Source organism: Hibiscus syriacus, unplaced genomic scaffold, assembly GCF_006381635.1.
Source record: "Hibiscus syriacus cultivar Baekdansim isolate YM2019G1 unplaced genomic scaffold, ASM638163v2 tig00112249_pilon, whole genome shotgun sequence".
In the NCBI taxonomy this organism is placed as follows: domain Eukaryota; kingdom Viridiplantae; phylum Streptophyta; class Magnoliopsida; order Malvales; family Malvaceae; genus Hibiscus; species Hibiscus syriacus.
The window spans coordinates 2,382,884-2,404,781 of NW_024063281.1; the positions used below are offsets into that span (position 1 = coordinate 2,382,884).

At 34.6% G+C, this 21,898-nt stretch overlaps 2 protein-coding genes across 2 annotated transcripts; both read left to right on the forward strand.

Annotated features, from left to right (window-relative positions):
• Positions 1-3,078: 3,078 nt before the first annotated feature.
• Positions 3,079-4,358, forward strand: LOC120176634 (disease resistance protein RPV1-like). The gene is made up of 3 exons (XM_039183028.1): positions 3,079-3,431; positions 3,520-3,996; positions 4,079-4,358. The coding sequence occupies exons 1-3, from the start codon at positions 3,079-3,081 to the stop codon at positions 4,356-4,358; spliced, it is 1,110 nt and encodes a 369-aa protein (XP_039038959.1).
• A 10-nt stretch (positions 4,359-4,368) lies between these two features.
• On the forward strand, positions 4,369-8,645 carry LOC120176680 (disease resistance protein RPV1-like). The gene is made up of 6 exons (XM_039183061.1): positions 4,369-5,155; positions 5,413-5,721; positions 5,804-7,198; positions 7,328-7,382; positions 7,478-7,971; positions 8,250-8,645. Exons 1-3 carry the CDS (start codon positions 4,505-4,507, stop codon positions 7,148-7,150), a joined length of 2,307 nt encoding a protein of 768 aa, XP_039038992.1. The 5' UTR covers positions 4,369-4,504; the 3' UTR covers positions 7,151-7,198; positions 7,328-7,382; positions 7,478-7,971; positions 8,250-8,645.
• Positions 8,646-21,898: the final 13,253 nt, after the last annotated feature.

The window sequence follows — 21,898 nt, forward strand, 5'->3', positions numbered from 1 at the left end:
GTTTATATAAAAACGCCACTAAAGTACGAGTCTATAGCGGCGTTTGTGTAAAAACGCCACTACAGTATGAGTCTATAGCGGCGTTTGTATAAAAAACGCCACTAAAGTACGCGTCTATAGCGACGTTTGGTATTAAAACGCCACAAAAATACGAGTCTATATCGGCGTTTATATAAAAACGCCACTAAAGTACGAGTCTATAGCGGCGTTTGTGTAAAAACGCCACTACAGTACGAGTCTATAGCGGTGTTTATATAAAAACGCCACTAAAGTAAGAGTCTTTTGCGGCGTTTGTATATAAACGCCGCTATATGTTTAAAGTTAGTGGCGTTTACTCTTAAAACGCCGCTAAAAACGCCGTTGCAGAACAGTTTTGCTGTAGTGCCAGTGCCCCGGTTGTGTTCATCCACTGATGTAGTAAGCAGGGGGAATCTTTGCATGATAGTAAATCAGAGTAAAACGATTATTCTGAACTTTTTGTTCCATCCAATCATAGAATTAGTGAATACAGTATATTGAAAAAGATATTTGTTTAACTATAATAACCAAAATCATGGTATATTTTCATATAATTTAAATATTTTTATATTTTTTATTAAAAATATGTTTTCGTCCTTGAAATTTTATGAGTCTATTCTCTTAATTAACATAAAATCATGCAACCGTTCTTATCAAAATCCCAAAATTCTGGAGAGAGAGAGAAAAAACTACACATCAATTCTACAAAATGAGTGATGATAGAAATAACCAAATACATAGGAGATATATAAGCATCCATTGCCACTACTGCAGTGAGAAACAAGTGTGCTCCTTCCTTTTCATAATTTCAGCATTACATATATGTATAGTAGTGGAAGTTCATCCATTGTTACAGCAACAAGAGTGAAGATACAATAATAGCTCTATAAACAAATCGAAATTGCGAAGAAGAAGAAGAAGGAAGTCCCAGATGAGTAACAGCAAGTTTTCAACGAACAGACCCAGAAATACATGAGTCTGAGAGATGAATATATAACAATACTTTTGTTTTCGAAATAGTTTAGACTACATGCACTACGGGAAACTAATCAATTCAATATTTCCTAAGAAAATTACAAAAATAGATTTGCTTCACGTTCCTAAAAGCAAGTATCGCAGCTATGGCCGACGTTGTTGCTTGCTTCCCAAGCTTCATCTTCCAAAGAACTCAAATCACGATCACGACCACGATCACAATCTCTTCCCACTCTCTTCCTCATGTAAGTCAATGAGATTTGTTTACTTTCTCATTGAATCCAATCCTATCCTGTCAAGTGCCACGTCAGAAGACAATCCAATCATAGAATTTATTTTGCAGTAGTTCCTGTGAAATTTGCCATCAAGAAGAAACTCCCAAGACGATTTTGGTGTCTCTTGAGACACTACGGATGACTTCTTGCACGTTTGCATGATAGTATCACAAAAAGAATTCCATTCAGAATCAAGAGTTCCATTCATTATCAAGAAGAACGTTTTCAGATAAGTTTTGCTTGTTGGGGACCGGGTTGTATCCGGATTTCGGATGTTCTCGATTGTACTGCAACTAAATCAATTGCAAGAAGAACGTCTTAGCGAACAAAGAAACCTGTGAAAAGGATCGGTGTATGTCCGTAAACCGTAAAACACGCAGAAATCCATGTAATCCAAGAGCAAGGAGAAGTCCAGCATGAACTGCATTAAGTTCAATCCTCGAGCTTGTTATATATTATCCACGTTCTAGACACTTTTCCCTGCAAAAGCTTAAAATGCATCGCGTAAGAATCCAAACAAGAAGCCATGCATAAACCAATCAATATACTTGCACCCAAAATGAACTAAGCGTGAGAAAATAAAAAAAAGTAGAGCATTAGCTTTGCAAAAATTGTAGTGGTTCATAAAAATGGTGGTAGTTGGCATTTCTCCATGTTAGATTATTGGAGTTTAGTCTATTTTCCGGTGAAAGAAACATTTAATTTTTATAGTTAAGTGGATGTTGATGACGACAATGATTTCTATGAGAAACTAGGTTTAGAGAAGAGAGCGAATAAAGAGAATTGCGAGAAGGACCAAATTGATATTGTTTTTAATATCAAGAAGATTAAATTTATTGAATTATTTTAAATTAAGATTCGATGATAGAACGTATGAAATTTAAAGATTCATTATACCATAATACTTCACCATCTTTGTTAGTTTTAGTGGGAAAATAAAGTCTATTTTAACCCAATACTGTATGCGGACTAATTATTTAGGGATTAAATTTTTTCTAAGTTTAACATGCACTGTAACATTTGTCTCAAATCCAAAATTAATTTTAAAGATAACCTAATATTTTCACTCGTATGATATATTGGGTCAATTTTGCCGGAAAATAACTACCACCCCACTAAAGTTTGAAGAGAACCAAAAAACTAAAGACACTTCGAGTAAAGAAGAAAGGATATAGGAAAGGAAAGACCGCAAGCTCAAAATAAAAATAAATAAACAAAAATAGATTAGCAACAACAGAATCCAACCATTTCTTCCTTTTTTTTTTACATCGAAAAGAGATAATCAAAGTCATTAAGATTATTAATAAAAGAAAGAGAAATGTAGTGGTGCACACGATTCTGCCTGATCCGATACCCAAAAACCAGTAGTCATGGGCATTCAACATGGGCCAAGACCTAATCCATTCACTCTCTTTCATAATCTCTATTATCGGCATCGCCGCCATCCGTCCTCGAGTTTCAGCTTCCATTTTCCTCATGGCTTCTTCTTTTAACTCCTCTTCTTTCAAATTGAAGTATTCCCTCCTTCCCTTCTCGTCAATTGAAGTGTTTTCTCTGCCCTTCTCGTCGACTGAATTATTCTCCATCCTTTTCTCGCCGATTGAAGTATTCTTCGTCATCTTCTCTTCAATTGAAGTATTCTTTCTCCCCACCTCGTCAATTGAAGTATTTTTCGCCCCCTTCTTGTCGATTGAAGGATTTTTCCTCCTCTTCTTGTCAACTAGAGTATCAGGTTTTCTTGAGCTTCAGGGGTGAAGACACGCGTCTTAACTTCACCACCCAACTACTCCAAGCTTTGAAAGCCACCGGGATGAATGTCTTCTTCGATGAAGAAAAACTCGAAAGAGGGGAACAACTTTCACTAGCACTTTCCCAAGCAATTTCAGCCTCAGATCTCTCGATAATCATTTTGTCCGCCGACTATGCTTCTTCCAAATCATGCTTAGCCGAACTCTCTGACATCATGCATCGCAGGCGTACGCGACAACATATTGTTCTCCCCATCTTTTACCATGTTGATCCCTCCGATGTGCAAAATCTAAGTGGGAGTTTCAAAACATCCTTCGATGACCATGAATCAAATGGGCTGCGTCAAGTACAACAGTGGAAAAAGGACTTCGCCCAAGTCGGATCATTACCCGGAATTCACATAGAGGACGACAAGTAACTATATTTTTCTCATCTTCGTGTGTTTGACTTAAGTTTGTTTTAGATTTGATAATGATATATTTTTGTTTTGATTATTTGCTAGACCTGAAACTGATCACATCAAGCATATTGTTGAATATGCTATGCAAAAGTTGATGAAGCATCAAGTTTTCTTGAGCTTAGGTGAGGACACGCGCCTCAACTTCAGCAGTCATCTTCTCAAAGCTTTGGAATGCACGGGAATAAATGTCTTCTCCAACAAAGCAGAGATTCAATTCTCTCAAGCAATTGCAGCCTCAAATCTATCGATAATTGTTTTATCTAAAGACTATGCTTCTTCGGAATCATGCTTGGCTCAACTCTCTGACATCATGGGGCGTAAGCGCACTCAAAAACATATTATTATTCCCATCTTTTACCATGTTGATCCTTCTGATGTGAGGAATCTCGGTGGGAGTTTCAAAGCATCCTTTGATGATCATGAATCAAATGGGCTATGTCAAGTGCAAAAATGGAAGGAAGACTTTGTTGAAGTTGGTAAATTAAAAGGGTGGCATATAGAGGGAGGCAAATTCGATAGGTAACCTTACATTTCATCTTCTTTTACTTCTTATACTTGACTCGTTTTTCTTTTGACAATCATTTCAACAAATATTTTTCAGGCCTGATACTGAGTACATTAAAGATGTTGTTCGATATATCTTAAAAATGTTGGATCGCAAATCTAGAAGTATTTCTGATGATTTGGTTGGAATGGATGATCAGAAAGAAATGATTTTAAGGCTGATTGAGCAAAAAGATAGTCGTGTATTAGGACTTTGGGGAATGGGTGGTATAGGCAAAACTACTCTTGCTGATGTTGTTTATAATGAAATCTCCTATGAGTTTCAAAGTCGTTGCTTTCTTCAAAATGTTAGAGAGGAAATAGAAAAAAAGGGATGAAATATGTAAGAAATGAACTTCTTTCCAAACTATTAGATGACGAAATTGATATAGACACTCCCTCCATAGGATCCCCTTTAACCCAAAAGAGGCTAAAAAATAAAAGAGTATTTGTCGTCCTTGATGATGTTAATAACTCAGATCTAATGGATCTTATGGGTGTAAAATATTTTGGTGAGGGAAGTAAAATCATTCTAACATCTAGAGATAGACAAGTTCTTAAGAATGGAGGAGCTGACAAAATACACGAGGTAAACAAATTAAATGAGAACGACTCTCTGCAACTCTTTTCTACATTTGCATTTAAGCTTTTGAATCCTGCTCTTGATTTTCAAGACCTATCGAACAAGTTTTTGGAGTACGCCCAAGGCAATCCACTTGCTCTGAAGGTTTTGGGTTCTAAACTATATACAAAGTCTAGAAAAGAGTGGGAAGGTGAGGTGGATAAGCTCAAGGAATATCCCCAACAAAAAATTTCACAGATTTTGAAGAGTAGCTTTGATGAGTTGGATGAACTAGAGAAGAATATATTTCTTGATATAGCATGCTTCTTTAAACAAGAACTCAAGGAAGATGTCGAAGAAATTCTAAGTTGCTTGTATAAGGGTGCAGCTTGTGGAATAAGCAACTTGCTGGATAAGTGCCTAGTTCATATTGATTCTTATAGGCGGATTTCTATGCATGATATGCTTGAAGAGATGGGAAAGGATATTATTATCCAAAGATCTAAACATCCGGAAAAGCGAAGTAGGCTATGGAGTCTCAAAGACGTGAATCAAGTACTCAGATATAATAAAGTAAGTGCTAATTATATATTTATATTCTCTTTTATCATATATATATATATATATATATGTGCTTGACAAATATCTAATGCATTGCTTAAAAGAACAAAGCATGCGTTTTTTATTGTTTAAATATTCCAATAATATAATGGTATGCTCGATTAATATAAGCCTTTCTTAATATAAATAAATTTGTTTAATGAGTAATTTCATGGAACGTCCATAAATTTCTCTATACTGATCCCTGACAAATTGTTTGTTGTTATTAGGAAAATAAATCAATTGAAGGAATAAGGTTTGAGATGACTCGGTTTGACTCACTGTTATCACGTCGTCACGGTTTTGAGAACATTCTTAATCTTAGATACATCGACTTGGATACTGAGTGTTTGTTGTTCCAGAATGAGAATGTAATTGCACACAATGGTGATAGTGTATCTTTTCCTGATGAACTAAGATATCTTTGTTGGAGCGGTTACCCCTTCAAATCCTTGCCACCAAATTATAATCCAAAGAATCTTGCCATATTGAAATTACATTTTGGATGTATGGAACAACTTTGGAATGAAGATCATCAGGTATTTTTTTCGTTTTATTTTGTTCAAAATAAATAGATAATGCTATGAGGTAATATAGTTTTTTTATATTTTCATTGTACAGGATCTTGTTAATTTAAGGATAATTGACCTTTTCTATTGTATTAAACTAAGGAAGATCCCTAATCTATCAAGAGCCATCAACCTTAAGAGCCTTTGCTGCCGTATGTGTGAAAGTTTGGTTGAACTACCTTGCCTCGGTCATTTGCCATCTCTCGAAATCCTTGACCTTTCTGATTGCACGAATTTAAGAAAGATCCCAAATTTATTAGAAGTCATCAACTTAAAAGGCCTTAACTTAAGATGGTGTCTAGACCTGGTTGAACCTCTTGAGCTCCCAAATAACATTACCGAGTTAAATTTATCACACACTGTAATAAAAGAAGTGGCTGATTACATTCAGCATCTTGTCGGACTTAGAGAGTTGAATTTGAGTCACTCATGGGTGAAAAATGTATCGAACAATATTTCAAAGTTTGAATCCCTTCGTGTGTTGGTTCTTGATCATTGCGAAAGCCTTAAGACACTCCCGGAGCTTCCACGATATTTGTGGTTCTTGGATGCAAGGAACTGCACGTCATTAGAAAAAGTGTCCTTCACCGATGATAGTTTCAATCCATTCCATTCTTTACATGACGGTGATGGTGCTCCTCGTAGAGAAATCATTTCCATGCTTTTCTCGAACTGTAGAAGCTTGAATCAAGATTCAATAAAAAACATTGTGGCAAACACCATGCTTCAAATTCATTCCCTGGCACAGAGATGGGTAAGGAGGAAAGGGATATCCCTAGGGGAATATAGATGGGATTTTTTGTTTTGCTGTTTCCCAGGAAATGAAGTTCCAGAAATTGTGTTTTATTACAGAAGCATGGATTATTCGTTCGATTTGAAGATAACCCCAAATGGGTTTAGTGGGAGCAGATTATTGGCTTTTGCTGTCTGCCTTGTGGCTGATCTCACACTCACAAAACGAAATCTTGAATTTATCTGCAAATACCGACTGACCACCACCAGTGGTGAAAAGTTCGCAAGTAAGTGCTGTGTTTCTGTGACACTGGCCAAGATCTGCAATTGCAAGGGTGATCATGTGTTCATCCTGTTCAATCAAGATATGATTATAATAGACAATGATTATGAGGAGGCATCATTTGAATTGTACATCCGAAATCTTGCCGGAGATGAATTTAAAGTGGAGAAATGTGGTGTTAACATATTTTACATGGATGCAGAGGGGTATACCATTAGTGATGTGATGAGATGGGACAAATCCAACCAGAATTCTGATTCTCAAGAAGTTGCTAATATTGAGGTGGCTCATGACGGTTCTGCTACTGAAATAAGACCTGGGGATGAAAGAAGATTTGGCAATGGTGGTGAAGAAGGTGATGGAGGGCCTAAAACATTGAAATAGTTTTTCTTTTAATCTTTGGGTATGCAACTTCTCATTCCAAATGCGTAGGTAAGCTGTTTTCATTTGTATTTAATTGCTTATGATAGTTGTACATTTAAAAGGGAGATCTGTTAAAAGAGTTAAGGGTTGAATTTCTTTCAATTCAATTGCTTATTATGTTTTCTCATTCTTTTGTAGGTGGAGGCTATTTTGAAGGGCATCATTTGACGGATTACATTGTCATATTAGATTGGTGAGCTTGTGTTTAACCTGTTATGTGGCATTTATCACATGGTATCATTCACCAACAATCCTGACATTCTTGTCTGTGTCATGAATCTCATCTAGGTTGTTTTTCCTCTTTTCATACGATGTCGACGTCTCCTTTACCAGTTCACTTCGTCTTCTTTTTCTGTCGCTGCCACTGCTGCCGCTGCATGTGATTCGTCGATTGCTTCCTCTACTGCCACTGCTTATGATTTGTCGTTGATCCAAAATTACTGCATGCACCCGATTTCAAATTTGACTCCATGACAAAGTAGCTCATCGTCGACTATCATGTCATTCCATTTGTCGCTGTTTTTTGTACCACAGTTGTTTGTACAAAAGTACAACATTTGTGCCAATTCAGGGAAATAAGAAAATATTTCTTGACATAGCATTCTTCTTTAAAGGGGAACTCAGGGAAGATGTAGAAGAAATTCTAAGTTGCTTTTATAAGGGTGTAGTGAGTGGAATAAGCAACTTGATCGACAAAACTCTACTTCATATGGGTTCTAATAGGCAGATTTCTATGCATGAAGAGATGGGCAAGGATGTTGTTCGCCAAAAGGAAGATTTGTGTAAGAGTTACGGATTGAATTTCTTTCTATTTGATTGCTTATTATGTTTTCTCATAATTTTGTATGTGGAGGTTATTTTCAAGGGCATCATTTGACAGATTCCATTGTCATGCAAGATTACCATAACACACTAGAATAACAACTTTGAAGTCAGGAGTCGTTTTCTTTATGTATAGAGCATTTGGAGCTGATGTTTTCTTTTCTTGGGTTTGGATTACCATAACAGTTTAAGGCTATTTTGTAGTTTAATTGCTTATTATGTTCTCATTCTTTTATAGGTGAGGCTATTTTGGAGGGCATCATTTGACAGATTACATAGCCATGCTAAGAACAGCTTTGAGGTCGAGAGTTGTTTTGTATATATACAGAGCATTTGGGGTTGATGTTTTCTTTTCAGGATGTGGAATTTGCTGCCTTTCAAGTTGTTTGAGAAATATTGAAAACTCGAGTCGAATTTCATTTTCTTTTCGGTTGAGCATGGAATTAATCTTTGGTTCTGCATTTATGTATTAGTGGATGTATTTGTCTTTGCTTTGTTTGCGTGGGTGAAAAGTTTTTGTTGGGTTTAGTTGCATAATTCAGGCTCAAGGCTTTATCACTTTATCGTTGGGTTTTGTTGGGTTTAGTATGTGTTGGAGTAGTAGGAACCGCCGAATTCTTTTTATACTTTTGGTCAGGGTAAATTTGTATATTAACAGTTTAGTTACTTTCATCTGTTCACTCAGGAAGACCATAGAAGTCGATTTATCTCTCTGATTGCATCTATGTGAGTGCCTGGTAACAACAAACATAACAAAGGAACCCGAGACGAAGAGATGTTCATGTGATTAATTCTGTCCACCGTTGTCTTCATCGTAGCTGGGGCTGCTACTTCAAACCATTGGAAATACCAAGAAAAAATTGTTGAACTTTTCACTCCATCTGGATCTATCATCAATGGGCCAACTGCCCGACTTCAAATAATCACGCAAATCGTTCTTTAATGCCTCTGAACAATTCAGGAGTTCTTCGACCCGTTTCCGAAGAGATCCTAGAAACACATATTGAACAATGCTACCATTTGAAGAGGTCAACCTTCCAATCAAGACAGCCTCGTTATAGGACAATGCAAGCTACAAAACACAAGGATATGGCATATGTTAGGGATATGGTTAAGCGACCTATGGGCCAATATGGATAATGTTGAAATATTTCAAGAAAAATGACGGAGTGCTTAAAGAAGTTACGGAAAAGTACCTTTAAACTGGAGAGAGAGAGAATGGGTCGCCAACAACAAGAAGATACCTGCTCTGCCAATATGCCAATGGTGGTGTACAAGGATAAATAGACCTAAAAAGCAGAGAGATATTAACAAAGATTATTACAAAGACATTCACGTATTGAGAAATAGACGATAAGAATACGTAATACGGGAAGAATCATATACACGTCTAGAAAACTTGATCTGAACAACCCACTATCAGTATGCCAAAAGTTGACTTATTTCCAGTTGACATTGTAATGTAGTTGACCAAAATCCTATACAAAAGATGAAGAATTGACAACTAAATCAGACTATTACCAGCAAAGCCTTGACTTTTCTTATTGCACAACCAAAGATTTCCCAGATTTTCATTAGTAGTTTTGATGCGTTGGATGAGTCAGAGAAGAATATATTTCTTGACACAGCATGCCTCTTCAGAGGGGACTTCAAGGAAGAAGTAGAAGAAATTTTAAGTTGCTTGTATAATGGTGCAATGTGTGGAATAAGCAATTTGCTAGACAAGAGTCTACTTCATATGGATTCTGATGGGCGGATTTCTATGCATGATATGCTTGAAGAGATGGGGAAGGGCATTGTTCACCGAGAATCTAAGAATCCCAGAAAGCGCAAGAGGTTATGGAGTCTCGAAGACATGAACCAAGTGCTCAAATATAATAAAGTAAGCATTAATTGGATCAATATTCCTTTTTTTTTTTTACATATTTGTGTATTTTAATTGAAATTTATATTTGATATATTGTCAATATATAAATTCATTTAGTTATATGTTGTTATCTGTCAAAGTGTTTCAAATATTTTAACTATTATTTCAAAAAATAAAATATTTATTTACTTACTATACATATAAAACATTTTTTATTGTCTAAAAATTTCAGTATTAAAAAGATATGTCTGATCAATCTATGCTTTTCTTAGTATAATTATATTATATAATGAGTAATTTTAATGAAATGTTCACAATATTTTTGTAACGAAACTTGATGAATTGTTTCTTATTATGAGGTGAATAAATCAGTTGAAGGAATAAAGCTTTTTCGTTTATCGAATTGAATACCTGCTGTTATTATGTTCAGGTTTTGAGAAGATGCATAATCTTGGATATATCATCGTTCTTGTTTCAACAACTTCCCGTAGACAGTTGATAGCGTATCTTTTTCTGATGAGCTAAGGTATCTTCGTTGGGACTTTTTTCCCTTGAAATCCTTATCAAGTTTTAATCCAAAGAATCTTGTTGTGTTGAAACTAACTGATAGCTGCAAAGAACAACTTTGGAAGGAAGATCACCAGGTATTTCATATTTTTGTTTTTATTTTTGATACGGTCCAAAATAAGTAGATAATGCTATTATTTTATATTTTCAATGTACAGGATCTTCTTAATTTAAGGTCAATTGACCTTTCTAATTGCAATAAACTACGGAATATCCCTGATCTATCAGGAGCCATCAACCTTCAAAGCTTTTACTGCAATGGGTGTGAAAATTTGGTTAAGCTGCCTTGCCTTAACCATTTGGCATCTCTTGAAAAACTTGACCTTTCTGGTTGCAAGAGTCTAAGGAAAATCCCGAGTCTATCAAGAGCCATCAACCTTCAAAGCATTTGCTGCAATGGGTGTGAAAATTTGATTGAACTACCTTGCCTCAACCACTTGGCATCTCTTGAAAAACTTGGCCTTTCTGACTGCAAGAGTCTAATGGAGATCCCTAATCTATCAGGAGCCATCAACCTCCAAAGCCTTTGCTGCAATGGGTGTGAAAATTTGGTTGAAATGCCTTCCCTCAACCAATTTGTATCTCTTGAAATCCTTGACCTTTATTGTTGCAGGAATTTAAGTAAGATTCCTAATCCATTTGTAGCCATCAACCTTAAATCACTTAAGTGCAATTACTGTACAAGTTGGTTGAACTACCTAGCCTCAATCATTTGGCATCTCTCAAAGAGCTTCAATTGAAGGGATGTCATAATTTAAAAAGTTTCCTCATGAGCTCCCAAATAATTTGTCTGACTTAGATTTAAGATACACTGGAATAGAACAAGTGTCGGAATCAATTCAGCATCTTGTCAGACATAGAAAGTTGAGTTTGAGTTACTCTACGGTGAAAAATGTATCGAGCAATATTTCAAAGTTGGAAATGAACTGTTTTGTTGTATCCCAGGAAATGAAGTTTCGGCAAATGAGTTTGAGCATCGAAGCGTGAATTCTCGGATAAATTTAAAGATAGCCCCAAATGGGTGTAGTGGGAGCAGATTCTTGGAGATGGGCGGGACCTACAGATACAAAGTTCATGTGTTCATTGTGTTTAATGAGGATATGCTTATAAGAGACAATGATTATGACGAGGCATCATTTTTCTGCATCAAAGGTCAACTTGAATTTCCAAATTGAAAACTACTCTTACTTTGTGATTCTAGTTACCGTAAATTTGTACATTAAGAATTCAATTGCTTATGATAGTTGCATTTCTTTGTAGAGTCGGTGGTGGTTTTTTAATTCATAGAGTCGGTAGTTGACTTGATTCAGCTCCATTGCTTTCGTTGCATGGATTGGGCAGTAAGTAGACATCTCCACCACACTGCATTTTCCTTCAATGATTTCTTCATCCCTCCATCTATGTTTTCAACTGTTAATGTCTTCATATTTCAGATATTAACTTTGGAGTTACCATCAAAATCAGATGCTCAAAAGCTTTAGAGTTGAGTGCTTGTTGGAATAATTGGAGGGATTGCAGCAGAAAGAAAAGTCGAGTGATTCTAATATAGAGTAAGTCAGCAATATAGCATGTGTTTTTAAGATATTGAATGCTCTGAATCAGGCTCGATGGAGACTCCCTACTATACACAAACGTTTTGCTGCTATGTTGGGTGAGCCTGTAGGTTGGAAGATTGGCCTTGCATAATTTTCACTTGGTTTCCTCATGATTTTGGTCACTATTGCTGTTCGGTACTCGTAACTAGGCCGGCAATTTGGCCCCCTAAAACAGCCTGAAGTCGGCATTCGTTACTTGCAGCACAAGCTTATGCCGATTCTGGCTTCAGTGTATGCGTATCATTTCGCCGCTCAGCATTGGGAGGAGAAATATAAAGAAATAAACAATTTGTTGCCGATGTCCATGCACTTTCTGCAGGCCTGAAGTCCTACGTAATATCATATACAGCAAAGTCACTTAGTACCTGAAGGGAAGCCTGAAGAGGCCACGCATATGCCACTCTCAACCGGTTTGGCAGCTTGAAGAATGATCACAACATTTTCCAGACGTCTGAAGGAAACAACCCAGTACTTCTGCAACAGGTTTCGGACAAATCCCCTTAATAACAAACCTTGCTTGAAAACTTGCAATGGTTTTTTTACCTCGGTTTTCCTTCATTCAACCTCAAATTTCCTTTTTTATTCAAACTTCATAAGGCTTTTTACTGGGATATATATAGTTAGCTGCGGATCTATGGATGCAATACAAAGACAAGTTCCAAGGTGGTAAGCGATCGGTCACATGGAACTACTTGAGAGAATCTATGAATACATACATCGAAGCTGTACAGAAGTACTTCCTAAACTCTGAATTGAATATATTCCTTATATTTTCTAGTTGTCATAGTTTGTGATGGTTGCGTCTCATCTTCATTCCCCTGTTGAAATGAAGAAATTGTCTTCCATTGACTTTGTATATTATTGTTAACGAAGCAACTTTTACGTAAAAATGATTTTTGAAATGAAGAAAATGATTGTGGTGGGGGTTTCTAAGGTCCACAAGCATATGGATTAATTTCATGGCTCCATTCTCACATGCATGATGGATGTTTCATATCAGAATTATGATCTTTTTGCCTCAACCACACAATTTATACTCCTTCATGGTGCCTTTGTCTCCTTAATTTCAAAGCTTTGGCACAGAAATCAACACCATCGTGTCAGTTAGATTCAAACATTGGATGAGATATTTATTTTCTCTAATAATTAAAAACTGTGTAAAGGTAGAATAGAAACAGTTTTTTATTGACCTTAAGTTCTCTCTTCCGATTGTGAATTGATCCCACCTCCCCACATAGATGAAAGTTTGAGAAGTGCTGCTCGTATGGGAAATGTTAGTGTTTTGTACTCATTAATTCATAGAAATGGGAATGTGTTTACGCCGTTTCTGGAGATTTTAGTGGCATGAGGCGAATAGAAAAATTAATCTTCTAATAATAAGTATTAAAAAATGAATTAAAGAATAATTAAGTGAAAAGTGAAAAGTGAACGTAACCCCTAGACCTAGCCTAGGAATTACAACTAAATCAAGGTGACCACGTTGATTGCATAAACGATCCACGAACGAAAATTATTAATAAGTCATTTTGAAAATATTTACCGAATACAAAATCAGAAATAAACGCATGACACATCTTAAGAAGGTTGAGAAATAAATATTAAACCCCATACAATTTATAATCGATACCACACATTTGATACCCAAACCACTCCTATATCTTGTTAATATGAAAAAGAAAGACAGAAACATAGTGAGCTAGTGTGTCCTCTAAATTATATCAGGTAATACCAAACCACTTAACATTCAAACATAAAATAATAATCAAAATAATAACCGAACAATATTAAAATTAAGAAATTTTATGAGAAGAATGTCCCAACAGAAATTCATAATCTTACCTTTTGTTCCGAATTAACAAAATATGACCATTACCTTACAATGAGACATCCAAAACTAAATACCAAAAAATCAGAATGAGTATTTAGCCCTCCGTAGAGGATCCCAACAGAAACAGAATGGGGAAATAGGTCGCATACAGAATCAGGACGGGGAATAGATCCCATGAAGAATCAGGACGGGGAATAAATCCCCTGCAGAATCAAGACGGGAAATAAATCCCATTTAGATATCAGAAATGCATTAACATGCAAATTAATGGTGATGTCACAGTATTCAGAAGTCAAATATGTCACGTATATATATATATATGTATATATAATCAGTTCACGAACATGTTTACAGATAGAAACATATAACATAACACGTTAAATATATCGAACATATCAGAGAGACACCTATAAGAGATAATCAATATCGGCTAGGCCTTACGTTTCCCACGATCATTAGTACTAGGTCTGGTGGATAAGGAACCTAAAACAATACTCTTCCATAAATGCGGATGCCAATCATCTAAACAAAAATATACTAAAAAAATCATTAATTTAATACTTACATGTATCTCGGGACGAGCAAGCGAACTTGATTGAGTAGAACGGTAGTGATCAGGGTCTATTGGTGAGCGATCCAGAGACATGAGGATACCTTCAAAAAATTAGACCCAAAAGTGAGTTCAAAACCTCATAATTTACTTCACATAATTAGGACTTAAAATGACAAATGATGCAAAATAGGGTTTTCAGGTTATTGATCAACGGTCAAGGTCAACGGTCAAAGTCAATGGTTAATGGGTCGGGTCGATCAACAAGTCGGGTCGGTTAACGGGTCAATTGGTTCAATCAGTTCGGAACAACAATTAATCGATTTAGTCGGTTTGAACGACCAATTTTCCCCCCATAAGCGCACGATGGCTTATGGGGACGCGTGAGACGCCGAACGACGATGATTTGTGCAACGAAAATACCAGAAAATTATTTTAAACCACGGAAAATAACTTACCGAGGTTGGTTTACGAAAAAAGGATTTCAGAAATTGGGTTTTTAACAAAACCCAAAACTTTCTTTTCTCTAATAAACAGAAAACTGAAAATGGAGACCACCAGACGAACGAAATGACATGATGAACAATGGGGTACCGGAGGTGTCACACACCACCTCACGGTTAACGACGAATCTAAGAAATACTAAAAAGAAATATGAAACCATGGAGAAACTGTTTGGGGGAGAGAGAGAGCACATACATGAGGAAAAAAGAAAACAGAGAAAGAAAAAGTGGGAGTTTTCAAACTACCTAAAAGAAAGTTGGGTAAATTATACCCTTACGGCCTGAACTTTTAATAATTCCCGATTAAGTACAAAAATTTTAAAAACTTTCTAATTTAACCCAGGACTCGGGATATGACAACCCCCTTAAGAAAATTTCGACCTCGAAATTTTACTTGACAGAAAAAAATGAGAAAACTACTCCCTTATAGATTTTTGAGCCTTTTTGATGGCCTCTAAAAGACTACGGTTACTCCAAAGTACCTTAATCATGGGTATTTTTCAGTTTCTTAGAAGTCGATCCTCATAGGAAACAATACAAATAGTCTCATTCTCGTAACTCAGATAAGATCTCAGCTCAACATTTTCAACAGAAATAACATGGAATAACTCAGATAAGATCTCAGCTCAACATTTTCAACAGAAATAACATGGGACGGGTCAGACTGGTAACCATTAACCAAAAACACAATCAAGCTCTAGCAGTAACTCACAATATTATGCAATTAGTCCTACTCATCATAGAACTCGATAAGGAGTAAACCTCAGTCAATAGTAAAAGATCCCTCCGATCATCTCGGAACCCTATAATATGACATTTCAACTTGTCTTTCAAAATTTGAATAATTGCCCAAATAGACCATCATACTACGAATAGTAGGTTGTACCAAAGTTTTAATCATGTAACAGAGCCTCAAAAAGAGTTTTTTTTTTTAAATTGTGACACAAATCCTAGATCTCAATCAGTCATTATAGATAAGGGAAACTCACCAAAGTGAACAATCTCAAAAGTAAGCAACCCAATCAATTATCGGGAATGTAACTAGTTCGAACCAGAATAAAGTAAACGGGCTAGTCGAGATGATCGATAAAGCATAAACTGAATCTTACTTTGATAACGTCAAAGAAAATCTTACTTTGATACGTCAAAGAATCTACTAAAGAAGAAGTTGTGTGTCCATTTTGAATAAACTGGCAAATAAACTAGGCAAAAATTAAATTCTAGTTTTCATACTTTCAGAGTTATACCCAAAATTGACTCTCTTCCATTAAGATAGTCTGAATCAAAGTAATATAGATGTTATATCCTTTCGGTTTTCGTAATATAAACAATACAAAGAAATGTGCTATCAAGATCCCATTTAGATTACTCTAAAACTTATACTCATGTTTTAGAATAATGAATATCAAATGTAGAGTTAATAATTCCCAGTGAATAGGAATGATAGTGTTGAAACACTTTACCCTAGTTAAATTGAATTAGAATGATACACTTATCATATTTATTAATCGAAGAAATAAGCTATTAGTAGATATCGATGTTAATCTACAGAGGATTTGAAGGAATTCAAAATAATTCATACCAAAATAATATTTCATTATAAAATGTAAAACTTTACACAAATCATTGGCATCCTATGCATTTCTGATATAATATTGGTCAAAAATCATATTTTGTTTTATAGAAAACCATGATGTGACATAATAAGAACTCAAATAGGTTAGCGTTATTACAAGAATCCATTTATATTCTTATATTATCACATAAAACTAGAATTTTATCAAACCCCACAATCGAGATGAACTTGGAAGAACATTTAGTTATAAGAAATATAAAATTCGCATGAGTTACTTTTTAAGAGAGATTTTATAACGAGTCCAGAGATTTCGGTCAGACTTTCCCATTTAAAACTGAACATAATGTTGAAAACTAGATATTAGCACATCTTAATTTCAGGAGAAAATCGAGAATAAATTTAGAATTACTAATGCAGTTTAGCCGAGGAGGACTGAAGAATGTTAAAAGAAAATCAAGAACATATATCTCTATCTTTTCTACTTTAGGAGTTGGCTCAACCGTTTCAGTTCAAACATATGTTAACTCCCCCTAACAGTGAATGGTGATTGCTATTTGAATTAATTGCAAGAGTTCAAACCTTATACCCAAAATAGCAAATTAAGGCGTCTAAACGACAACAAACATCCAAATCAGGCTCACAGTTATATATTAAATATTAAACTATCATTACAAAAAGGTAGTAACTTTCCAAAATGGCATCGGAGTCTTGATAATTTCATAAAATACTTGAAAATCTTGTGGCATGGTTTTTCAAAAATCATTTTTCATACTTTTCTAAAATTCTTTTTACAAATTTACTTTAAACAAATTTTTAGAATTATAGTAGGCTGCACAATCTGATAATTGAAATATGTGATCTGATATCACTAAATGTAACCCTCTAGACCTAGCCTAGGAGTTACAACTAAATTAGGGTGACCACGTTGATCGCATAAAGGACCCATGAACAAAAATTAATAATAAGTCATTTTGAAAACATTTACCGAATACAAAATCAGAAATAAACTCATGTCACATCTTAAGAAGGTTAAGAAATAAATATTAAACCCTATACAATATATAATCGAGGCCATACATCCGATAGCCAAACCAATCCTATAATTGGTTAATCTGAAAAAGAAAAACAGAAATAGAGTGAGCTACAAAGCTCAGCGTGTCCTCTAAATTTCATCAAGTAATATCAAGCCACAAAACATTCAAACATAAAATAGTAATCAAATAATATTAAAATTTAGATATTTTACCAGCAAAATGTCCCAATAGAAATTCACAATTTTACCTTTCATTTCGAATCAACAAAATATGAATATTACTTACAAGGAGACATCCAAAATTGAATACCAAAAAAACTTAGAATGGAGATTTAGCCCTACGTAAAGGATCCCAACAGATGCAGAACGGGGAATGAGGTCCCATGAAGAATCAGGACGAGGAATAAATCTCATGCAGAATTAGGACGGGGAATAAATCCCATGCAGATATCAGAAATGCATCAACATGCAAATTAATGGTGATGCCACAATATTCAGAAGTCAGATATGTCATGCAAATATAAATATATACATATAATCAGTTCACGAATATGTTTATAGATAACAACATATAAAAACATGTTAAATATATTGAACATGTCAGGGGACAAACCTATAAGAGATAATCAATATCGGCTAAACCTTACGTTTCCCATAATCAATAGTACTAGATCTTGCAGATCGGGAATCTAAAACAATACTCTTCCATAAATGTGGATGCCAATAATCTAAACAGAAATATACTATAAAATCATTAATCTAATACTTATACGTATTTCGGGATGAGTGAGTAGACTCGACTGAATAGAATGATAGTGATCAGGGTCTACTGGTGAGCGATTTGGTGACACGAGGGTACCTTTAGAAAATTAGACCCAAAAGTAAGTTCAAACTCATAATTTACTTAACATAATTATGACTTAAAACGAAAAATGATGTAAAATAGGACTTTTGGGTCAGAATTTGGCTAAACGGACTCAGGATGTCAAAAAATATAAAGATAGATGTAACACCCCAACCCGAATTCGACCCGGATCCGAGTCCGAGGTGTCACATTGACTTTTCAAAGTATTTACTTTTACAAAGTGACTAAAATTTCATTTGATATTCATTATAAACAGAATAATTTCTATTATATAAAACATATGATTTTACAAAACTTATCAGAGCCTATTTGATCCAAATTTTAAATTACATGCCAACTACTTTCAATAAAACAAAATACACATAATTCAAAATGTTTTTCTGATCTGATCTTTGGATGGAGAGACTGACCTATCTTGCTCTTCTTTGCTCCTCTATCTCCTTAAAACCTACGTGTGAAACACTCACACGCTAAGTCGATGACTTAGTGAGACATAAAACACATATACTAGAAACTCTAGATACTTAACAATGCATAATATTTCATATTTCATACAATACACCCACATCATAAAACAATTAATATAAGCAACTATAAACATGCACACATATCATCATTATTCTAAATACATCTGTTGAGTTAATCGATCGACGGAATCGACCAAGAGGGGGTGAATTGACAATTAAAAATTTCGTGGAAGCTTTTGCAGAAAATTGAAAGTAATTGCACAGCGATTTACAGTGGTTCGACTTTCTCAAACAAAGTCTACGTCCACTACCTTAGCTATCCACACTAAGGATTTTCCAACAAATTCACTAATTTGTTCTTTCTTTTGAGGCCAAAGAGATAACCTTACAAAATCCTTCAAGAGTATACCCCAACTCTTGAGAACACTCTTTTTCCCAAAGAGAAGATTACAAATTTGCAAACTTACAAGAAAACCTCACAAGGTAAGATGTTTGCACAATTCTAGAACAAAGAAAAGAACACTCAAAGATAAATACAATTGAGTACAAAAGTGTTCTTGAAAGCAAATGAATATTAGATGAAAAATAGGCTTAAAATGCTCAAACTTGAGGTTTGATGCTTTCTCTTTGATTCTCTCTTGATTCTAGTTGCTTGATGTTTCTTGTTGTTGATCAATGGCTTCTAAACTTGTTTAAATACTCCTTGAATCAATTCTGAACGTTGGTGATAATTAGTGGAGTCAATAGAGCCGTTATTGTGTGAAAAAAATTAATTTTCTGGGTGGAGCGTCTCATGCATCGATGCATGATCAAGGATGCATCGGTGCATTCGTGTAAAATTCAAATATTTTGACCGTTGGAACACTTGATGCATCGGTGCACCAAGTGTGCATCGATGCATGAAATGCATTCGATGTTTGAAAATAGCCTGAGTGCATCGATGCATGGCTTGTGCATCGATGCATCAAATGCATTCGATGTTTTGAAAATATTCAGAGTGCATCGATGCATGGAGAGTGCATCGGTGCATGGAATGCATTCGATGTTCAATTAATTCATCGATGCATCGATGCATGGACTGATGCATCGGTGCATGCCTTTGAATAATTGATTTAAGGCTTGTTTTTGGTTCAAAATACTTTGTGAAAATTGTTTCAAAAATAGTTTTAGTACAAATCATAATTTTACACATTTAGTAAGGATTAAAATTGATCTTGAAAAACTTGGAGTAATAATTTGATATTCGGTTAATTGAATCGAATATAAATTTGTAAAATCATTTGTGAAATCTTAAAATTCATTTAACTTAATTTGTTATATCGAAATATCAAAAATGTTTTCAACAACATCATTTTCATCATCATTATTAATTTTATTATAATTATCAATATTATTCTCATTAATCCCTCTTATCATTTAATCATGTACTTAACATTTATACCAATTATATAACTTATATCATACTCTTATATATATATATATTCACATAACTGATATATTGTTCTTATCTCTTCATATAAATCATATAATATATATACCTCTTTATCCCATAGTTATATCACATGTTCATGTATCTACACAATCATGTACTTATTTTCATATATTCCATATATCAATGTCATATAGGTTATATCCTAGTTTCACATAATCGTTATAGTATATTTCTTATATACCTATAACTTTATCATATAATTTCTTGAATCTTTGTACTATACCTTATACCACATAGAAATATAATAAGGTTTAGATCATAATTTCATTTAAACATATTTGTGTACTCATTTATGTCAATATCTCCTAACTTATATTCCATTATCATGTTATCACTTATATCTCTTATACGTAACCTTCTTAACCAGAAAGTAAACACAATATCAGATAATATCATATAATATTATTTATAAACAAATTTATACACACCCATATATCATCATTAATATTTTTACCCTTATTCATATTATTATCGTTAATTCTTTTATCATATGATATTGTATTTATCACTGATACACATTATATAACACATATAACATCATATAATTCTTGTAACACATTTCATAGCACAATGCATATAAATCACATATATTGTATTTATTGTTATCTCTTTATTAGCTCATGTACACATGTGAGAACCAAATATATGTGAGTACATAGAGGTTGTGCACATATACTGTCACCACAACTCGTATAATCCCCACTAGGGGAGTAGAATTTGTCCTGAAGGACCACTATGTCCCGAAGGACCACATATCACATATGTCCCGAAGGACCACTCCTTAAGAATCATATACATATTCCAATGGACCAAATAAGTGTACCGAAGTACCGCATATATGTTCCAAAGGATTACATATATGTCCCGAAGGACCACGTAGAACCCTCGACTCTTGGCATGCTAGCTATACCTCTAGCTCTCATGACACATAACATGGGCATTATCATTCATGTTATCTCATATTCACACATTCATTTCACATATCTCTTATCACATGTCTTATCTCTTATGATCATGTAATCACATAACTCATATCATTTCTTGTAAAATCACTCATATCATGTAGTACATATAACTTATATACTCTCTCATATGTTCACATATGTCACATCATATGGATCATATCTTTTCATATAATTTATGTTTTATTCTCTTATATTCACATACATATAATATATACCAGACATGTTCACACAACTCATTTTACATAAATCATGTAGCACATACACAACATATCAATACATATATTCATGCATACCTACAAATCATATCATTCACATACTTATTTTCATGACTTCATGCACTAGACTTAGAGGAAATAGACTTATCGCAAGTCCAATTTCCATATAATCCTATATTCAAAATAAGATGCACTCACCTGGCCTAAGTAGTCAATACCGATATTTTATCTTTTCCTCGATGACTATTACTTATCAACTTGTTCGAACTATGCTCTCGATCGATATCTACATGAATACACAATGCAATAAATATCGTAATTTGAATTACTTGAAAAGATTCTTACCGAAGCAACTAAATAAAGC